At 44.7% G+C, this 22,296-nt stretch overlaps 1 protein-coding gene and 1 long non-coding RNA gene across 2 annotated transcripts in view; one reads left to right on the top strand and one right to left on the bottom strand.

Annotated features, from left to right (window-relative positions):
* The window catches only part of NINJ1 (ninjurin 1), a 114,154-nt gene that overhangs the window by 32,617 nt on the left and 59,241 nt on the right, over positions 1-22,296 (top strand). The window contains exon 6 of the mRNA XM_038771704.1: positions 9,775-10,006. Within this exon, the coding sequence (XP_038627632.1) occupies positions 9,775-10,006 (232 nt within the window). The remainder of the gene's footprint in view (positions 1-9,774; positions 10,007-22,296) is intronic.
* On the bottom strand, positions 6,137-6,654 carry LOC119950022. Its single transcript, XR_005457325.1, has 2 exons — positions 6,495-6,654; positions 6,137-6,338 (listed from the first exon to the last, which is right to left on the bottom strand). It is a non-coding gene; the product is annotated as an uncharacterized LOC119950022 (long non-coding RNA).

Here is a 22,296-nt window from a genome sequence, read left to right as displayed (position 1 = left end):
GTAATTATTATTCTCCCCTAGAAAAGGGGAAACAGCAACAGCTTTCTTTATCTTAAAATGTATGACAAAGTAAGATTTCCAGTTGAACTCATTTGAAACATTAATATTGCCTCTGATCATCAAAAATCAAGATTTAAAAGCTTGCTTTCACGCAGCTGTTAAAGTAGAGGGACCAGTTGCTTAGTTGCATCAAATATGTTTGTAAGTTACTCCTACAAAGACAGGCATAGGTAATCACTCAATATTATTTGTTGAGCACTTAGTTTCCAGAGCACAATACTCAGCATTTGGAAGAATACAGGAGTGAAATTCAACCCTGATTGTGCCGTTTCCGGGGAAATGTGGAAGTGGGGAAGAGTTGTGCCTGCCAGCAGAAGCAGTTTTTAGAAGAGGCTGATGCTGCAATTGAGGCAGAAGATGGCAAGTACTTGGACCAAAGTGGTAGCAGCAGGGATGGAGAGCAAGGGGCAGAGTCTAGAGATATAGTAGTTACTGAGCACAATACAAGACAGGCTCATTCGCTTCCAAAGCCAAAAAAAGTCAGAGAAGGGTCTGGAGGTTTTAGTCACGATATACCATCAGCTTCTGTACCCCTTATTCTTTGTCAGACACTGAATTTTTAAGCCAGGGAAAGGGTAGGAAACCAGAAACCTAGAAGAGACCAAGGTATGTTAGATCCTGGTGGAAGCCCATTTTTGTTGCTCATCAGTTTTCTGGGTCAGATTCCCCTCAGGCACCAGTTGTTTCCAGCCACCCTTCTTTCAGGGAAACACAGAGGCTCCAGAAAATTGGATGCTGTGCTGTATGAGAAGCAGCGTGGCTCAATGGAAAGAGCACAGGCTTGGGAATCAGAGGACATGGGTTCGAATTCCGCCTCCCCCACATGTCTGCTGTGTGATCTTGGGCAAGTCACTTCACTTCTCTTTGCCTCAGTTCCCTCATCTGTAAAATGGGGATTAAGACTGTGAGCCCCACATGGGACAACCTCATATCCTTGTGTTCCCCCCAGCACTTATAACAGTGCTTTGCACATAGTAAGCGCTTAACAAATACCAATATTATTATTATTATTTCAAATGCTGTTCCAATACCATTCCCTATAGTGAGATATGGAAACCCAAGGTCATACCCTAACAGTGATCTGAGCTATAAGGCATAGAGGGCCACACTAGCCCAACCTACCATGTTCATTTGCCGAGTGGCCCTTAAGACCAAGATAACTGACTAGGCACCACTACTAAGGTATAAATTCAGCCTCAGTCCCTGCCACAGAGATCCAGATTAAGACAGAAAAGTTAATGCAGACCCAGGTGTAGTGTTCCAGAAACCTACATGTAAGCACAATTGAAAGGGCAGCCTGGTAGGAAAGAGGGCATACCCCTCACTTAAGTGAAGGTGGCACAAACACCAGGATAATAAAAATAATTAATTCATTCAATCATATTTATTGAACACTTATTGGGTGCAGAACACTGTACTAAGCACTTAATAAAAAGAATAATGATACTTGTTAAGTGCTTACTATGTGCCAAGCTCTATTCTAAGCACTGGAGGAGATACAAGGTCATCAGGTTGGACACAGTCCCTGTCCCACATGGGCTCACACTCTTAATCCCTATTTTACAGATGAGGTAACAGACACAGAGAAGTGACTTGCCCAAGGTCACACAGACTCGTGGCAAAGCCATTATTAGAACCCAGGTCCTTCTCACTCTCAGGCCAATACTTGACCCACCAGACAATGTTGCCCCCCAACCTATAAAGCAAACTGGAAGACAGGAACAGGTCAGAGACAGTAATTTAACAAGGCTCTTTCTTTATGCACACAGAGTGTAGAAAGGATTGAGGAGTCTCATGTTAGTCTTTTCATTCACATAAGCAGGATCACATTATCACTTGCATCATCTTGAGACACAAGAAGACAAGATACACATAGAAATAAACAAGCAATTTCCTTTCAAACATCCTGTTAGCAGAAGGCAATAATACCACCAAGCTCAGCCTTAATCACAGAAGTGAACTCTTTGCTACTCCCTACACCTAATCACCTCTTTCTTAGATTCCCCCCAACATACACACACTTTTGCACTCTCGTTTTCAGCCACCCCCTCTCAGCAACACTGAGTTTCAATAAGTATCACAATTCTTACCCACATATATTCATGCACGTTCCCAAATTTGCAGTATCCAGGCCCTAGAAACCTCCATACCTTCCAAGGAACAAAATAAACTCCCCTAGGCAGGGAAGGCTTGCTTGCACCTACAAAGGGCCAGGCAGAATCAATCAATCCTTCTTCCCTCCCACCTTACTCTACCCACACTTGCTTTATTCCACCCCACCAACTCACACACTTTTTTTTATCTCGGACTCTTAATCAAGTCCAGCTGGGTGGCTGACTCAACCTTCAAGGCACCTTCTTAAAGGACCAGATGCACATTCACACTAGTGCCACAGAGAAGCAGTGAGCTGAAACAGCTGTTTATTAAATCAAGGATAATCAAGATCAAAGCAAAAGCCCAAATAAACTCAACAAAGCATGCAAACATCTCTCCAAGATAGTCACACCACAGTTTGGTCATTTGTGATTGTTTAAAATTGTTTCCCAAAGGGGTTGGTTAGTGATCTTACTGATGGATGGATGTAGTATATGTAAATGAGAGGAAGAAACAGAAGCTGAGATAGAGACTCCATCCTTCCATTGATGTGTTAATGAGCACAGTCCTTCCTTACTCTTGCAAGAAACAAAGACAAACTAATGAATAGGTAAATACAGGAGCATATAAGAAGGCTCAGGGGATGGCATGGCTGGGAATGGAAGAGATTAATCTGGGAGGGTATCAGAGAGGAGGTGTTTTGGGAGGAAGGCTCTTTATGGAGGGAAAGGATGTGGTTGGCAAAGGCAGGGGGAAGTGTGGGGTGCAGGGCCGGGGTGTTGTTGAATAGTATTGGAACCAGGAGGGGTTAATTGTAGGGTGACCTAGTGTCCAGTTTTATAACAGGCAGTCCAGTTTTCAGTTGATCTATTCCTCTCTGGCATGGTTAGGGCGCCAACCACTGTTATGTTCAATATTTTTATTTTAACACCTACTGTCCCTTCACCTTAGCTTCTGTGCCTAATTCCACAATCTCCTAACACAGTGCTCAAGTCCTTAGTGCAATGCTGTACACACAGTAAATGCTCAATAAATAATATTTATTGATTCCACAGGTCAGAAAGAGCACCCGTGTTCAGAGAGACCTTAAAGGGGAACAAAAAGGTTCTAGAGTTATTGGCGGAGGTGTCAGAGATCCCCCTGGTTCAATCAATCAAGTGATCAGTCGTATCTACTGAGAACTTACTGTATCCAGAGGACTGTACTTGGTGCTCAGGAGAGGAAAATAGAGTAAGAAGACATGATCCCTGATCTCAGTGAGCCTGGAGAAATGCTCTGTGTTCAGTTGGCCTTAGTATATTTCCACAAACTGGTGTGTATGTTGTTATGACATTACTCTTCATGCATGGCATAATGCATTTGACTTCTTGTGCTTCTTCTGCTCTGGTATCTACGAAAACTGTCCAATCAATTAGTCAATGATATTTATTAAGCACTTACTATGTACGGAGCACTGTATTAAGCCTTGGGAGAGTACAATACAACAGAATTAGCAGGCACATTTCCTGCACATAAGGAGCTCATAGTCTAGCCCCTAGTTAATGCCCTGGTATCAGCGGGATGAGGTTCTTCAAAGAGGCTCTTCCTCTTTGGCTTTTCTTTCCCTTCAGGTCTGGAACAACTAAAGCCATAGGTGGTCTGGGTGGCTAGCAGGGTGGATGGAGGAGAAGAAAGTTGCCAGTGTGTCTCAAAATGTGGGTGAGAAAATAGCTTTCTCTGTTACCTTCTGTCTACCCCAGAGCTTAGTACACTGTATGACAAATTATAAGTGCTTAGAACAGTGCTTTGCGCATAGTAAGTGCTTAATAAATGCCATCATTATTATTATTATTATAAGCACTTAACAATCACACATTTATTATCACTTTGGGCTCCTAATAGGAACAGAGATTAGAGGTTTTTTAGAGAGCAAAGTAAAGGGTGAAGGAAAGGTGATTATTGTAACAGCCTCCTTGCTGATGTCCAGCCTCATTTCTCTCCCCACTCCAGTCCATACTTCACTGTGCTGCCTAGATCATTTTTTTCTACAAAAACCTTTCAGGATGTTTTTCCCCACTCCTCAAGAAACTCCAGTGGTTGCCCATCCACTGCTGCATTGAACAAAAACTCCTCACCGTTGGCTTTAAAGCACTAAATCACCTTGCCCCCACCTACCTCACCTCACTACTCTCCTATTACGACCCAGCCCGCACACTTTGCTCCTCTGATGCCAACCTTCTCGCTGAACCTTGACCTTGTCTATCTCACCACCGACCCCTTGCACAAGTGCTGTCTCTGGCCTGAAACACCCTCCCTCCTCAAATCCAACAGACCATTACTCTCCCGGGGATGCTCAGCATGAGGCTTTGCACTTAGAATGGGCTCGGTAGTTACCGTTGATTGCTGGATGGATTGATTGACTGAAGGATGAAGAGGCAGGCTTCCTCTGCCTTCTGAGAGGTGACCAAGGAGATGGTTTCTCCCCATGGTGGGATGCCGGGCCAGCTGGATGGGAGAGAACTGTTTGCATGAAGCAGCCCAGCCCGGTTAGCTGTGTATAGGGGAATGGGCAGCTGACACATACTAGATTGTATGCTCCTTGAGGGCAGGGATGATGTCAGAGAGCTCTATCTCCTCTCCAAAGGGGAGAAGCCTGAGAAGCACTTAATACTATCTTTTCTTTTAATATTTGTTTAGTACTTTCTATGGTCAAGGCACTGTACTAAGTGATGGGGTAGATAAATAGTTAAATAGGGCTCACAGTCTTAATCCCCATTTTACAGATGAGGTAACTGGTGCACAGAGAAGTTAGGTGACTTTTGGGTGAGAACCTCCCTGGGGTGATTTCCTTTGGATGGGAAAGAATTAGATAAAATGTTAATTTGTGAATTTTGGTTGAGGGACAGAGGAAGTGCTGAATCTAGGGAAAGAGATCAGGGTGTTAATTCTGAACCCAGGAAAAAGAGGGGAGCTGAACCCTGACATATTCTGGCTTGACATTCAGCTCCACTCCAATCATGCATCCCCAAAGACACCTTTATCTGCCCCTCAGAAGCTTAGCAGCACCAATCGAAAAATACTCAAAATCACCTCAGAAATTTTACTTATATGTTCTAGACTAGCTGAGCATAGTTTCAAAACCAGTGGATATTGCACCCTGTCTTGCCCGGTGATGTGAGGTGACTGAGTTTCAGTGTCCCCCACTGCAGGGCCTTCTGGCCCAAGAAGCAACCCCACAAACACATACTTGACATTTATTGACAGTGTATATGGATTGTTTAGAGCCCAGACATTTTGTATACTTTAAAAATATTTCTTTGAGGATGAAACAGGAAGTTAAAGACCCTTCACATCTAAACAATGGGAGATTTCTACTTATTTTTAAAAGTCTTTTGTTTTATTTATATGTCCTTGACTAGTTGAGCATCATTTCAAAGCCAGTAAATATCATTCTGTCTTGCCAGGTGATGTGGGGTGATTGAGTCACCCACTGCCAGCTGATTTTTCTTCCAGCCCAATCAGGCTGTGCCATGCCAAGCAGCTTTAAAAAGCGCCCGGAGCTGTGTATTCAGGGCAGCGAGAGTTGAGAGCTAGCCCTGGAAACAACTCGGTCTCGGCCCTTCGAGCCTCTTCCGAGCCACCGAATGTGGGCAGAGGAATCCTGGGAATTGCCTGAGAAGGGCTTGTGGTAGAAGGCAGGCCTGTCTCTTTCCCCATTGCCCTGAGATCCTGTGCCCTCATCTGCAGCAGATTACATGATGGGATTGGACAATGTTCCAAATCAATCCGAGCCTGTCTGCAAGAACCAATCAGAGAGCGTGGCCCATAAGTGTGCCACAAATCAAGCACTTCAACTGGGTGGAGAATGATCAAAGAAGTAAAGGCACACCTGTATCACATATCCAAGAAGAAGTCTTTTACAGAGCAAAGTGAAGAAAAGGTGGTCCGTCTTGGCAGGCAGGGTGGAGCTCAGGGGAGAAGGACACAGCCAGGGACACAGGCAGCATGCTTATTGCTCATTTATTGGAATGTGATGCTTGGATTACATATCCTGATGACGTTCTGGTTGGCTCATGGTTTGAGTTCTGCATCAGGTCTGTGTTCGCTGCTATGGTCCCCTAGCTACAGGTTGGTTTTCGGGAGCTGGCAGGGACCAAGTCAGTTCCTTCTGTGGCGGCGTGTCTGCCTCTTCTTCTTTCGATGAACTGAGGGAGCAACGGGAGAGATTATGAGGGCGGTGGTTTCAAAGGCATAGGTCCACTGGCTGGATGGTACAGCCCCCTTCCCACAACCTGGCACCCATTCCCCACTCTCCCCTCCCTATGGAGTAGCCACAGAGAAGGCCAGGACCAAATGCTCACCTCTCCTCCTCTTTACTCTTTGAGTCGATGGCCTGTATCTTCGTTTGCGGGTTGAGGCCTTCGGGTGTTGGGAGTCCCTTTGGATTGCACAAAGAGGGCAAGCAACCTTAGCCATGGCTAAGTGGTGATGTGTCCTCGACTGCAGTTGCCTGCGTCTGGGGCCTTGCCTGGGTCCTGTGTCCCAATTTATAGCCTATGGACAGTGGAGGGCGGTACCTAGGGCCCCTGTCGGGTTGCTTTCCATGATGTCACAATTCACCCCCTGTGAATGGGGGTGGTGGGGGTTGGAGACCAAGACCAAGTTGGGGAGAAAAGGGACAAAGGGCAAAATGACTTGACTCATTCCGAGCACTTAATTGGGAGTCCCTAGTCAATTGTCCATTGAATGACTGAGTCAATTGTTTAGGGCTTTAATTCAGACAGTGTCGCTCTACCACGTATTGGATCCTGGTCCCTCCTCCTGCTCCCATTATTTGCTAGTGCCTTGGGATGCCCTGTTTCTCCACGCACCCACAGTAGACTGGAAATGCCTTTAGTACAGTGATCATTGGCCTCACGATTGTTGACCTTTCCCAGGTGCTCATTACAGTGCTTTGCACTCAGGATGGGCTCAGTAATTACAATTGATTGCTCAATGGATTGATTGACTGATAAAGAGATGGGCATCCTCTGCCTTCCAAGAGGTGACTGAGGAGATGGTTTCTCCCCACGGTGGGCCACCGGGCCGGCTGGGTTGGACAGAACTGGTTGCATGAAGCAGCCCAGAGTACAGGTGGCTGTGTATTGGGGAATAAGCAGCTGACGCTATTTCCCCACCCCCCAATACCACTTCAGTCAATACTACATTTCCCCCCACAAAATGCCACTTCAGGACTTCCATCTCACCAGATCACATGGGCAGCCCCTCACTCACTTGGCACATATGTACTTGATCACTCTATTGCCTCTCCCTTCCTCTAATTCATTTCAGTATCTATCTCCCGCTCGATTGTGTGCTCCTTAAGGGCAAGGATCATTTCCAAAGGGCTTAATAGAGTGCTCAGCACCTGGTAGGTCCTCAGTAAATACTGTCGATTGATTTATTGGTTGTGAGCCAGCCAGCTGGGGCGTGTGCTTGTATTTGAGCCTGCCTCCCAGTATCCCTGTCTTCGTGGAGTCTTTTCTTGAGGATAACACCCCCTCTCCTGATGATTGCCCACTATGTGGGGGTGTACGCTACATTGATCTCTCACCAGTCCCCTGCTGACCCCATCTTTGATCCCCATGTGAGACAGGAACTGTGTCCAACCTACTTAAGTTGTATCGACCCCAGTGCTTTTTTTTCATGGTATTTAACACTTACCATGAGCCAGGCACTCTACTAAGCACTAGAGTCGATACAAGCTAATCAGGTTGAACACAGTTCATGTTCCACATGGGGCTTACAATGTTAATCCCTGTTCTACAGATGAAGTAACTGAGGCACAGAGAAGTGCCCAAGGTCAGACAGGAGATAAGTGGTGGAGCGGGATTAGAGCCCAAATTCTTCTGACTCCAAGTCCTATGCTCTGTCCACTAGGCCACGTTGCTTCCTGAAGCAGCTTAGTACACTGAACTAAGAAGCGCTTAGTACACTGCTTGATTCCTAGTAAATGCTTGACAAATATCACTATTACCATTGTTCTTCTTATTATTATTATTGCTGTCATAGATGATTATTAGCACAATATGCCTATTTTTGCTGAATAAGTGAATGATAACACTTTGAAAATTAATAATGTATAAAGATACACATTATCATTATTACCACAATGTAGATAATAATTGTGGTATTTGTTAAGCATTTACTCTGTGCCATGGACTGTACTAAGCACTGGGGTAGATACAACATAAGCAGATACCCCGGGCTGCCTGTGTCCTGGCTCCATTAGCGACTCAGTTGGACTCTTCCTGAGAAGAGGAATGGACACTCCAACTGAGAACCAAACCTTGAGCTCTTCTCAGTAATCGATCAATCAACCAATCAATTGTAATTATTGAGCGCTTACTAAGTGCAGAGCACTGTACTAAGTGTTTCTGAGAGTAAAATGCAAACTACTTGAGGGCAGAGATTGTGGCTACCAACTCTATGGCATTGTATTCTGCCAAAGACCTCTGCACACAGTGCTCTGCACACAATAAACGCTCAATAAATACCATCGATTGACTGAGCTAAGATGTAGTCCCTGCCCCTCATCAGGCTCACAGTCTGTGCAGGGAGGGGGAGAATGGCTAGTTAATCCTCATCTTACAGATGAGGAAACTGAAGTAAAGAGAAGTTAGGTGAGAAGTCCAAGGTCACAGTGCAAGCAAGTGGCAAAGCCAGGATTCAAACTTAGGTCCTCTGATTCTCAGCTCCATGCTCTTGCCATGCTTCTTCTCAAATAAAAAAACCTAATTCAAAGCCTCCCATCAAAATAAAATCATATCACTCTTTGATCATGTAACTACATTTTTTCTTTTTAATCACTTTTAAAATATATTGATGGCCTTTTGGTTAATATTATGGGGTTTTAGAAACATAATAATGCATTTTGTGCATCACATAGTCCAGTCCTTGAAATACAGTAAGTGGTCAGTAAATACCATAGTAATGACAATAATGGTACTATTTCCTATGGGAAAAATACTTCATTTAGAATTCTTTTCAATGCACTGAGAGCACTAACGATGGCATAGCTTGTGTACATTGTTTTTTCTCAATGCAAAGCAGACTAGAGCTGTTTAAATGGCAGTTCAGTAAAATATTAAATGGTTCATGGTAAAGCATGCCCACATGTTCCAAAGTCAGTTCTGCTGGAAAGAATCAGATTGGCTTTTCTGCATAAATGGAAGTTTAAGAGAACACCCAAGGACATGTGAATCACTATATAGAAGCTGGTGGCTCTGAACCCACGTTGAAGTTCAGGATGGAGAGGCAAAATATATGCCACTTTGTCCACTGAGGAGGAAAATAGTCCAGGGCTCCATCTTAGGGATCCCCATGTCATTGATAGTAAATGAGCAAAGTGGACCACTTTTTGGTATTCTGGATTCTTTTATCTACTACTCTTCTGATTTGTTAAGAGAGGACCGCATGTCTTCTGATTTGCCTGAAGAGGAGACTTTTGTACTGGATCAATTTGCCAAAGGGAACATTTAGCAAGTGTAGATAGCATCTAAGGTAGTTGCATTTTTACAACAGTCTGTGCAATTGGGGGAATTTGTGTGCCTCCCGTGCCGCATTGTGCTGTTCATGGGCTTTCTCTTCCTTTGCTTTCAGCTTCCTTCCCGCTGGAGGTTGGGAGGCCGCCTGATCAATGTGAACCATTATGCCAACAAGAAGAGCGCAGCAGAGAGCATGTTGGACATTGCCTTGTTGATGGCCAATGCATCCCAACTGAAGGCAGTGATAGAGCAAGGACCATCCTTCTCATTCTTCACCCCACTTATCGTCCTCATCAGCATCTCTCTGGTTCTCCAGGTGGGAGTGGGGGTGCTTCTAATATTCCTTGGTATGTATTAAAGACCCAAATTGCCTTCCCATTTGCACCTTAGGGCAGAGTGCTGACTATTTAAGTCCCTATTAGAAAGGTGTCACCCAGCTTTGCTGCCCAGAAATCAAGTGTCCTTCTTGTCGATGCTGAACTTTTGACTACAAGGAATCCTGGTATTTTGTCATCTAAGCTGAAAATATTGGCTCCCTCTCTCTCAAAATCTGTACTTGAATACAGTGATTAAAGCTCATTTCAATTTAGCATTAGAAAATGGTATAGATGACTAGAGAAGCAACGTAGCTTAGTGGATAGAGCACAGGCTTGGGAGTCAGAGGACATGGGTTCTAATCCCAGCTCCGCCACTTGTTTGCTGTGTGACCTTGGGCATGCCACTTAACATTTCTGTGCCTCAGTTCCTTCCTCTGTAAAATGGGATGAATAATAATAATAATGGCATTTATTAAGCACTTACTATGTGCAAAGCACTGTTCTAAGCGCTGGGGAGGTTACAAGGTGATCAGGTTGTCCCACCAGGGGCTCACAGTCTTAGGTGACTTGCCCAAAGTCACACAGCTGACATGTGGCAGAGCCAGGATTTGAATCCATGACCTCTGACTCCAAAGCCCGTGCTCTTTCCACTGAGCCACACTGATTCTCAAGACTGTGAGCCCCATGTGGGACAACCTGATTCCTTGTATCTACCTCAGTGCTTAGAACAGTGCTTGGCACATAGTAAGTGCTTAACAAATACCATTATTATTATTATTATTATTATGACAGGTAGCACAATGTGGCATTTTTGCTTAATAGAGATGTGAATAACAATTTGAAAACTAAAAAATTAGATAGGTGAACAGACTCGTTCAAAGTCTCTTCTTATTGGTATAAAGTCATTCTAACTTTCTACCACTTTTTATGGTATTTGTTAAGTGCTTACTATCTGCAAGGCTCTGAACTAAGCACTGGGGTAGATACAAGCCAATCAGGTGAAACACATTCCCACATTCACCAGTGGCAATTTTGCTTGTGGCTTCGACTCCAGGCTGAAAAGGCAGCTATTCCTGCTGCTCTCTAGCATTCCAGGGCCACACCATACTAAAGTCCTAAAGAGCAATGATGACAGCAGCCCCTGCAACCAGAGTAAGGAGCCCTGCTAAAGCAGTAAAAGGGCAGTCTTTTGCTGTGTTTTTTTTCCTTCCGCTTCTGTTGCCACTACTACCCACAGGGAAGATCTGGGTAAGCTGTATATGTGTAAGCGAGGGCATTCCATTTCACTCTCATTCTTCTCGTTTCTCATCTGTTTCTGTGACTCCTTCTGTGGTATACACCCTCTCTGTCTCTCAATCTCTTTCTATCTTGACCTTTCAATGTCTCTCTCCTTTTCTACCTTCAGTCTTAGGCCACTGTCTACACCAGCATGAGAGCCCCACCAACACTGTATCTGTAAGTTATGAGTAAAAGATTGTACTAATCAATAATTTCATCCCCTTTTGTTCTATTTAATAGTCACATGCACTTCTACAAATAATTCATTAGAAATTTTCAGCTTTATTGAAGTGTGCCCCATGGGCAAATTTTTAAGCACATAAGCGGCACATCCACAGGATTGCACATCCACAGAGAAGCAGCGTGGCTCAGTGGAAAGAGCACGGGCTTTGGAGTCAGAGGTCATGGGTTCAAATCCTGCCTCTGCCACTTGTCAGCTGTGTGACTTTGGGCAAGTCACTTAACTTCTCTGTGCCTGTTACCTCATCTGTAAAATGGCGATTAAGACTGTGAGCCCTCCGTGGGACAAACCAATCACCTTGTAACCTCTCCAGCGCTTAGAACATTGCTTTGCACATAGTAAGTGCTTAATAAATGCCATTATTATTATTGCGTTTGACATGCCTGATATAAATATAATGCCAAGGCGTTCACATTTTTCCAGGTCAAGCAGTCTAGAGAAGTAAACAGCCTGCAGGTCTGCTTAATGACTTAAGTAGGCAGCATTTTAGAGTCTCCCAACCATTAGTCACAAAGGCTATTTTTTGGGCTGATACCCAGCTAAGAGATGAGAGCTAATAGGAATTTGCTCACTCTTCCAAATTTTTTTATTGTCAGAGATGCAGACTAACCAAGCCTTTTCAATCAGGCATATCTAGATCATGCCCAGTCTTAACTAAACAAGATGAGATTTTACTGTATTGAGAACAAGAAGGTTGGCCCACTGTGGTCTCATTCTCTCACTCATGATATCATCCACTATTTTAATCATTATCAGCATAAGCAGGAAGCTAAAGTTCATTTTGGAACTTTTTTCTAACTTAGAGGTAACTATTTCAAATGTGTGGGCTTCACTGTGGTTTCCTGATTAAATGTTCATATTCAGACCTTCCTCCCCTTTGGCCTTCACTGTTTCCAGATAGCACAGGCTGGTTAATACCAATTATATATCTTGATGGTTCCTATGGCAGTATTCAGATTTTCACTGAGCCCAGAGAGTCATTGCATGACTCCTCTAGCAGTGTCCCTTTAACCCCACTGGGCATTGAAATGAGTGAAGTTTTGAAGAAAATGTTTTGTTTTTAATACATTTGAAATTAACTCCCAAGGCCCTATAGACCCCATTGAACAGCCCTTCCCCATTGCAGGGTATTTACTCACAAAGGCAATTCTCATCCGTGGGCCTAGACATCTTTGGTACAAAAATTGGGCTGCTTAGCTGGCTTCACTGAATACCAGAATGAGGCCTTCATAATTCAAACTATCCAGTGAAAGACCTCTTCATGGTAGTAAATAGACTTGAAATGGTAGGACATTTTTCCCTTTGGCTGGAGAGATTCAGTTCAGCCTTAGGTTAATGCTTTTTTTTTTTTTTCAAAAATTGGGGAAAAAAACCTTTTCCTAGCTAAACCTATTTAGCTAGCCAAAGACTGGTATGAAAGTATTTCAGGTTGACCTTGTCTATGGTCTCTATCCAGTAATGGAGGGAAGGGTGATGAAGCACAGAGAGCTGTAGCAGGAATGATACAAGCCATGGCAGCTGCCACAGTGGAAATGAGAGGAGACGTAACTGGAGAGAGCTGGTTCAAGGGAGACGGGAGTAGGAGAGATAAGTGTGTTGGAGGCCTTTCCGCAGCCCCATGTTTTGGGTAAAGACTCAGCTGGTGAAAAGATGCAGCTGGTGAAAGACAACTAACTCCTCCTCCTCCTAGTGCCCAGGGCTCAATTTCTCCTTGATTCTCCCTGCCCCTCCATTTTCTGCTTCTCCTCAAAGCTCCTTTAGACAGACTGTAGCTCAGCAGTTCTACTGAGAGGAGCTGCATGATGAATGTTGATTGGTCAAAAATGTCTGAGGCATCAATCAGTGGTATTTATCAAATGCTTATTGTGTGCAGAGCACTGTACTAAGTTCTTGGGAGAGTACAATTGGTAGACACGAACCCTGCACACAAGGATCTTACAGTCTAAGTGGTTTCATGATAATGAGCCAACAGTGCAGTCTAGGGAAAAGAGCACAGGTCTGGGACCTATCACTGGCCTGCTATATGACCTTGGGCAGGTTGTCCAACTTCTCCTTGCCTCAGTTTCCTCATATCTTAAATGGGGATGATAATAATCCCTATTTTCCCTTACCTCACAGGGATGTTGTGAGGATGAATTGATATGAAAGCACTTTGGAAAAAAATATGATCTACAATTTCAAGGTATTATTTATCTTTGCATCTGTAGCTTCCTCTCAAAATCTACCCCCTCCCCTATGTTTCTGACCCCATCCCTTCATACCTTGTTAAAACACTGTCCCCTTCCCTTCTTACCTCCTTGACTGCCATCTTCAACTGTTCACTTTTCAAAGGCTTCTTCCCCAGTGCTTTCAAACATGTTTACATATCCCCTATCCTAAGATAACCCTCCCTTGAGCCCACGGCTCCCTCCATTTATCACCTCATCTCCCTTCTGCTATTCCTCTCCAAACTTTGTGAGAGAGTTCTTTACACCTGCTGTCTCCACGTCCTGTCCTTGATCCCCTCCCGTCTGGTTTCCATCCCCTTCATACCATGGAAACAGCCCTCTTTAAGGCCACCAATAACCTTCTTCTTGCGAAATGTACTCTATCCTAATCCTCCTAGACTTCTCAGCCTTCTTCAACCCTGTAGAACACCCCCTTCTCCTTGAAAAATTGTCGAACCTTGGCTTCCATCCCCTTCACTCCAAAGAAACTGCCCTCTCAAAGGTTACAAACGATCTTCTTACCAAATGCAGTGACCGCTACTCCATCCTCATCCTCCTCGATCTCTAAGTTGCCTTTGACACTGTGGACCACCCCCTTCTCCTGAAAATATTATCCAACCTTGGCTTCATGGACACTATCCACTCCTGGTTCTCTTCCTATCTGTCTGTTTGCTCATTCTCCATCTCTTTCACAGGCTTCTCTTCTGCCTCCCACCAGCAGTGGTGGGAGCAGGGGTGACGGTCCCTCAAGGTTCAGTTCTAGGTCCCTTTCTATTCTCCATCTACACTCCCTTGGAGAACTCATTCACTCCCAATGGCTTCAACACTCACTCACTCCCATGGCTTCAACTACCACCTCTATGTGGATGGGGATCTACATCTCTAGCCCTGATCTCTCTCCCTCTCTGCAGTCTCGCATCTCCTCCTGCCTTCAAGGCATCTCTACTTGGATGTCCTCTCGTCACCTCAAGTTTAACCTGTCCAAAACAGAACTCCTTATCTTGCCACTCAAACCCTGTCCTCCCCTTGACTTTCCCATCTCTGTAGACAGCATCGCCTTCCTTCATGTCTCACAAGCCCATAACCTTGGCATTATCCTTGACTCCTCTCTCTCATTCAACCCACAAATTTAATCATCACTAAATCCTATCAGTTCAACCTTCACAACATCACTAAAATCCATCCTTTCTTCTCCACCAAGCTCCTACCATGTTAATACAAGCACGTATCCTATACTGCCTTGATTACTGTATCAGTCTCCTTGATGACCTCCCTGCCTCCTGTCTCTCCCTCCTCCAGTCTATACGTCACTCTCCTGCCCAGATCATTTTTCTACAAAAATGTTCAGTCCATGTTTCCTCCCTCCTTAATAACCTCTAGTGGTTGCCCACCCACCTCCACAAACAAACTCTCCTCGCCATTAGCTTTAAAGCACTCAATCTCTTTGCTCCTGTCCTACTACAGTCCAGCCCACACACTTTGCTTCTCTAATGCCAACCTACTCACTGTACCTCGATCTCGTATATCTCCCCGCTGACCTCTCACCCACATCCTGCCTCTGGCCTGGAATGTCCTCCCTTTTCAAATCTGACAAATAATGACTCTCCCCACCTTAAAAGTCTTATTGAAGGCACTTCCTCCAAGAGGCCTTCCCTGACTAAGCCCTCATTTCCTCTTCTCCCACTCCCTTCTGTGTTGCCCTGACTTGCTCCCTTAATTCACCATCTCCCTCTGCCCCCCACCGCCCCAAGGCACTTATGAACAGATCCGTAATTAATTTATATTAACATCTGTCTCCCCCTCAATCAATCAATCGTATTTATTGAGCACTTACTGTGTGCAGAGCACTGTACTAAGCGCTTGGGAAGTACAAGTTGGCAACATATAGAGACAGTCCCTACCCAGCAGTGGGCTCACAGTCTAGAAGGGGGAGACAGAGAACAAAACCAAACATATTAACAAAATAAAATAAATAGAATAGATATGTACAAGTTAAATAAATAGAGTAATAAATATGTACAAACATATATACATATATACAGGTGCTGTCGGGAAGGGAAGGAGGTAAGACGGGAGGGATGAAGAGGGGGATGAGGGGGAGAGGAAGGAGGAGGCTCAGTCTGGGAAGACCTCCTGGAGGAGGTGAGCTCTCAGTAGGGCCTTGAAGGGAGGAAGAGAGCTAGCTTGGCGGATGGGCAGAGGGAGGGCATTCCAGGCCAGGGGGATGACGTGGGCCGGGGGTCGACGGCGGGACAGGCGAGAACGAGGCACGGTGAGGAGATTAGCAGCAAAGGAGCAGAGGATGCAGGCTGGGCTGTAGAAGGAGAGAAGGGAGGTGAGGTAGGAGGGGGCGAGGTGATGGAGAGCCTTGAAGCCGAGGGTGAGGAGTTTCTGCCTGATGCGCAGATTGATTGGTAGCCACTGGAGATTTTTGAGGAGGGGAGTAACATGCCCAGAGCGTTTCTGGACAAAGACAATCCGGGCAGCGGCATGAAGTATGGATTGAAGTGGGGAGAGACACGAGGATGGGAGATCAGGGAGGAGGCTGATGCAGTAGTCCAGACGGGATAGGATGAGAGCTTGAACGAGCAGGGTAGCAGTTTGTATGGAGAGGAAAGGGCAGATCTTGGCAATGTTGCGGAGCTGAGACCGGCAGGTTTTGGTGATGGCTTGGATGTGAGGGGTGAATGAGAGAGCGGAATCGAGGATGACAGCAAGGTTGCGGGCTTGTGAGACAGGAAGGATGGTAGTGCCGTCAACAGTGATGGGAAAGTCAGGGAGAGGGCAGGGCTTGGGAGGGAAGACAAGGAGTTCAGTTTTGGACATGTTAAGTTTTAGGTGGCGGGCAGACATCCAGATGGAGATGTCCTGAAGGCAGGAGGAGATGCGAGCCTGGAGGGAGGGGGAGAGAGCAGGGGCAGAGATATAGATCTGGGTGTCATCAGCGCAGAGATGATAGTTGAAGCGGTGGGAGCGAATGAGGTCACCAAGGGAGTGAGTGTAGATCGAGAACGGAAGGGGACCAAGAACTGAACCTTGGGGAACCCCCACAGCAACGGGATGGGACTAGACTGTCAGCTTGTTGTAATCAGGGTACTTGTCCGTTATACTGTTGTTTTGTACTCTCCCAAGCACTTACTACAGTGTCCTGCACAGGGTAAGCACTCCATAAATATGGTTGATTGATCTAAAAAAATATTCAGTCCAGGTTTCCCCACTCCTCAAGAACCTCCAGTGGTTGTCCATCCACCTCTGCATCAAACAGAAACTCTTTGCCATTGGCTTTAAAGCACTCAATCAGCTTGCTCCCTCCTACCTTACCTCACTGATCTACTACAGTCCAGCCCTCCCCCTTCGCTCCTCTAGTGGCAGCTTACTGTGTCCCAGTCTCATCTATCTCACAGCCAACTCCTTGCCCACGTCCTCCCTCGAGCCTATAACTCCCTCCCCCTCCACGTACCCCAGACCACCACTCGCCCCATTGTCAAAGCCCTGTTAAGGTCACAGTTCCTCCAGGAGGCCTTCTTCAGTTAAGCCCTCTTTTCCCCAGCTCCCTCTCCCTTGTGCATCATCTATGCACTTGGATCTGTGACCTTTGGGCATTTGATATTCACCCCACTCCCAACCCCACAGCACTTATGTATATAACTATAAATTATATATTATAAATCATGTATTTGTATTAATGTCTGTCTCCCCCTCTAGACTGTAAGGTCACTGTGGGCAGAGAAAGTGTCTACCAAGTGCTCCGAACAGTGCTCTCCACATAAAAAGCACTCAATAAATACCATTGATGATGATTGTTCATATTATAGATAGGAGGGCAATAATTCAATTTAAGAGTTTAGTTGTATTGTTTTTGATAGAGATCCATCGGTGGTCTAGCTGTCACTACCCAAATTTCTGGAAACCATCAGTGCACTTTCTTCCTGTATATGCCCAAGAAGAAAACACTTGTGGGGAAATATTTATTTCAACATCAAGGCATATCTATATAACAGAACATGACCTAGTGGAAAGAGCATAGGCCAAGGAATCAGTGGACCTGGGTTCTAATCTTAACTCTGTCATTTGCCTGCTGTGTGACCTTGTGCAGGTCACTTAACTTCTCTGGGCCTCAGTTCCCTCATCTGTAAAATGGGGGTTCACTACCTGTTCTCCCTCCTACAAGGTCTGTGAGCTCCATGTAAGAAAGGGACTGTGTCTGAGCTGATGATCCTGTGTAAAGTATAGTGCTTAGTACCTAGTAAGCACCTAATACAATAAATAACAACAACAACGATCATCCCTGTTCTCTGATTAAATTCTCAAGCACTTCTAAGTCCATGCTTGTCTGGGCATAATTTTTCCAGCATCCTGATTTTTGGAAAATTGGACTTTGGGGGCACTTGTACAAGAAATCCATTTAGATTCCCAGCGTTGGACTTGAAGCAGAGTGTCAGAGACTACAGATACCACAAAGACCATTTTGTGCCTCATCTAGCTAAAGCTTGTTCATTCATGGTTCCATTGGTTACCCTGGCACTTAGTCTGAGTTGACTGAGGAAAATTTCCTCTTCAGCTGTGGCTTTGAGAAAACTTCAGGAAACATCTGCCTGCCTTCATCACAGCCATTAGATTCATATCTGCCAACTCTGTATTTTTAGAGTACACTTGTCAGATGGTGGGCCTGAAACCAGTCCAATGTTTTCTGCCCTATTTCAACACAGTGTATTTTCCTCCCTTCCTCTCTGTTCTCTGTGTCTAACAGGTTTGTGAACCCACTGAATATGGAATCTTCCCATTACCATGCTGTATACAGTGACTAGTGTGGGGCCCAAGACAGGCCAAATGATGTTAACTGAATAGCTAGTAACATGAGAAACAGGGCAACTGACAATCTGGTTTCCTAAATTGACTTACCATATTTTTCCTGGGTTGACAAGATTCCTAGATTCTACTTCATAAATTAAAATTAGGACTCTAATTACTCCATCCTGTTTAACATTCAACATTCATTTTTACAGTAAATTTGTCAGAAGACTTATATGACTTTTCACTGTCTTCCCATACCCTTCCCCAGCTTCCTGCAGTCCTCGTCACAGAATCAGTCAATCAATCAATGGTATTTAAACGCTCATTGTATGCAGGGCACTGTACTAAGCGCTTGGTAGAATACATAAAACAGAGTTGGTAGACATGTTCCCTACCCACGGTGAGCTTATAACCTAGAGACTGTAAGCACAGACATGGTTATATAATATCCTCATTTATAAGGTGATCAGGCATGGCTGGTCAAGTGGGGTCATCACAGATTCTGTCCCCTGGTCTCACTATCCAAAAGAAAGTTGCTGGAATCTACAAAACTCACTGCTGGTGTGGCAATACAGAGCCTGGATCTGAGCGGCAGCCAAAGGATATAGGAAGAAGAGAAAGAGCACCCAAAATGGCTAATTGCTTGACACAGAGCTCATAGGAGCTGAAGGAGCCAATAGATGTGGGAAATCTTTTTCGGCTCCCAGCAGTAGTGGCAGCTTTGTTACCTGCTGTGTTTTCTTTCTCTTGCTCCTGCTGCTGCTCCTTCCTCCGTTGAGGTTATCTGTTTCGGTGCCTGTGTGTAGCCAAGCGTGAGCACACACAAGTACAAAAGTAGCCTTTGTGCCTCTTTTTTCTCATTTTTCTTTTGTCTCAGTCCCTCATTCCTGTTCTTTTTCCCTCTCCCTCCTTGATATATCTGGATAATCATCCCTTGCCTCTAAAAATCCTTCTCCTGTCCCAGTTTGGCCACTATTCTTCTATTTCTTTTTCATAACTTGGAAATGAAGCTCATTAACATTTATTTTAGGCTTGTGTCTGTAGTTCTGTCATACCATTAGAAGCCCTCACCAAGGGAAGGGAAATGAAAGGAGAAAAGGAATTGAAAAGAAAGTAAGTGACAGCTGGGGTACTTCTAACCCCTCTTCAGGTGAGCCACTTAGCTGTTCTACCTTGAGCAGTAGCTTTGCTTCAAGCACAAAGCTTTAAGATATACTATAATTGAGTGTCCCTGACCCAGGCAAACCATTCATTGAAACGAGCCAGATTTCTAGGCACCTTATCAGTTTACCAAAAGATCCAGTTGTTGACATGGGGAGAGCTGACTATGCCAAACTCTAGTGCATGCACAGGTGTGTTTTGCCCTCTAGACTGCAAGGTTGTTGAGGGCAGGGAATGTGTCTACTAACTCTGTTATATTGGAATAAAAATAACTGTGGTATGTAAGTGCTTACTATGTTCCAGGAACTGTATTAAGCACTGGGGTGCATTCAAACAAATTAGGCTGGACACAGTCCATGTCCTACATAGGACTGACAGTTTTAATCCCCATTTTACAGATGAGGGAACAGAGGTACAGAGAAGTGAAGTGACTTGCCCAAGGTCACACAACAGACAGGTGGCAGAGAGGGAATTAGAACCCAGGTCCTTCTGACTCCCAGGCGCATGCTCTATCCACTAGGCCATGCTCTCCCAAGTGCTTAATTCAGTGTGCTCTCCCAAGTGCTTAATTCAGTGCTCTGCACCCAATGTGTTCAATAAATGATTAAGGGATTGATTTTGGTTATTCAGCTTCAATTTTTAACACTGCTAATTTTTAACACTGGCCTGGTCAGTGCTTCTCTTAATGACTTGCTTTTATCTTTACATACATCTGTCCCCAAATGAGGACCTCTGAATAGAGCAGAGACAGCAACATGTACCCAGTTATGTCCCAGAGGAAAAACAAAAAGCCAGCCAACTAGGGTTTCAGGACAGAGGGGCTTAGTCTTAGGGTTGTCTTTCTGGCTATTCCACCAAGAAAACAGGAATGTAACTTTTACTTTAAAGCATAACTTTTGGTTTAAAACCCAGTCTCTGGCTGTACTGGAAACATGCAAAAGACTGACAAAAGGAATGGTTTCTGTCCTAAACATCAAGTGGATCTTTCCAGTTGAAGTACAGTATTCACCTTCCAATGATGTGTTCTTTGCTGTCTTTCCAAGGGAGAAGAAGACATTGTTGATTCCAAGTCTTTAATGAGTTATCTCATTGGGAAAATTCTTTTTAGAGGCAATGTCTTATTTTTGGCATTGCAGTGTGTTCTGGTGGAGCCAAACTTATCATTCCATTTTTACTTTTTCTTGGTTTTAGTAAAGCATGACCTTAATAATCCTGCAAAGCACGCAAAACTGGATTTCCTCAACAACTTGGCAACAGGACTGGTGTTCGTCATTGTGGTCGTCAATATCTTTATCACCGCCTTTGGGGTGCAGAAACCAGTACCAGACATGTCCCCCAGTCAGTAGAAATTTCACAGGTGAGCTAGTAGTCTCTGAAATCCCCTCCATCTGTCTCTCATCACACTCTTTGCATCCAAATAGTTTCCTCCATCTCGTAAGGGGAGAAGGGGCCTGGGTGTAACCTCTGGGCAAACCACTGTCGTGGCTCTTACCAACCTAGGTTTTTCAATAAATTTCTCTCATCATCTTTGAAACTGAGTTACAAGCAGCTACCCTTTTTGGTGTTCTGAGAGGCCAAATTGGGTGGTCTGATCGTCCATTATTACTGATGCAAAGCAGTGATGTGAGATGAGATTTCTGTTGTAGATTTCTGGCCCAACAGCAATAACAACAAACGAAACTCAGTGCATTTTGAGCTTGAAACACTTTCTTTCAATTTGAGAGAGGATATAACTCTTCCCCCTCCCCACCCCTGTGCCTCCACTAAAGAACAACCTGGATTTGCTCCTGATTGAATGCCAACCCCAGCTGCTGGGGAATGGAACAGGAAAGGCGAGGACGTGGCTGGCCGCCATGGCTCCTGTAGCAACGGTGCACGTTGTGGCACTTCATTCAATGGCTCTCAGTTTTCTTGTTTGTCTTTCTTGCAGAACATCCAACTGGTACTTTTTTGCTGCCCCTTGGTGCCTGGAAGTCAAGAAAGTCTGGGCCATCCTAGAAATCCCCAATGAAAGCCAAGGATGAAGAGGTCGGCCTTCCCTAGGCCGCATCCACTCTCACTATTTCTTGCCACCAGAACAGATCTTTCTGTTTCTGGATTTTCCAGCCTTGAAACTAATTTTGACTGTGTAACATATTTGATACTACTTGGAAAAATGAGTACTGAAGATAAAAAGGAGCCAGTATAAAAGAGGACTTTCTGGGATTCAAAGACTCTACTTTTACCTTCATAGAAGCTTGCTAGAAATCAGGGCATCAATCAGAAAGGTGACTGAATAGCCAGAATTTAGGACATTGCTGCCTTTGGATTGCTGATGATTAGGAAGCTGCTTAACAACTACAACAACAAAAAAGAGAATCATTTTCTCTGTAGAAACCAAGGGCTTCCCTGTCCTCCTATCCATCAGTTGTATTGCCAAATCTCTGCTATTATAGTTACAAGCTGTTCTCGGGTGTTCTCAGAGAACCAGAGGAATTGCCTGAAAAATTCAGCATTGCTCATTTTTTGAACTTCTAATTCATGCTGAAGGCTGTCAGAAGAAAACAATACCCTTAATCAGAAAATCAGGAAAACTGCTTGCAAGAATTTACGCTGCTGGAGCCTGTAACCAGATTCCCCGTGCCTCCCTCCTCTCCCCA

Source organism: Tachyglossus aculeatus, chromosome X1, assembly GCF_015852505.1.
Source record: "Tachyglossus aculeatus isolate mTacAcu1 chromosome X1, mTacAcu1.pri, whole genome shotgun sequence".
Classification (NCBI taxonomy): Eukaryota; Metazoa; Chordata; class Mammalia; order Monotremata; family Tachyglossidae; genus Tachyglossus; species Tachyglossus aculeatus.
Note: the sequence above shows the minus strand (reverse complement) of the source record. Positions and strands in the feature narration are given on the sequence as shown.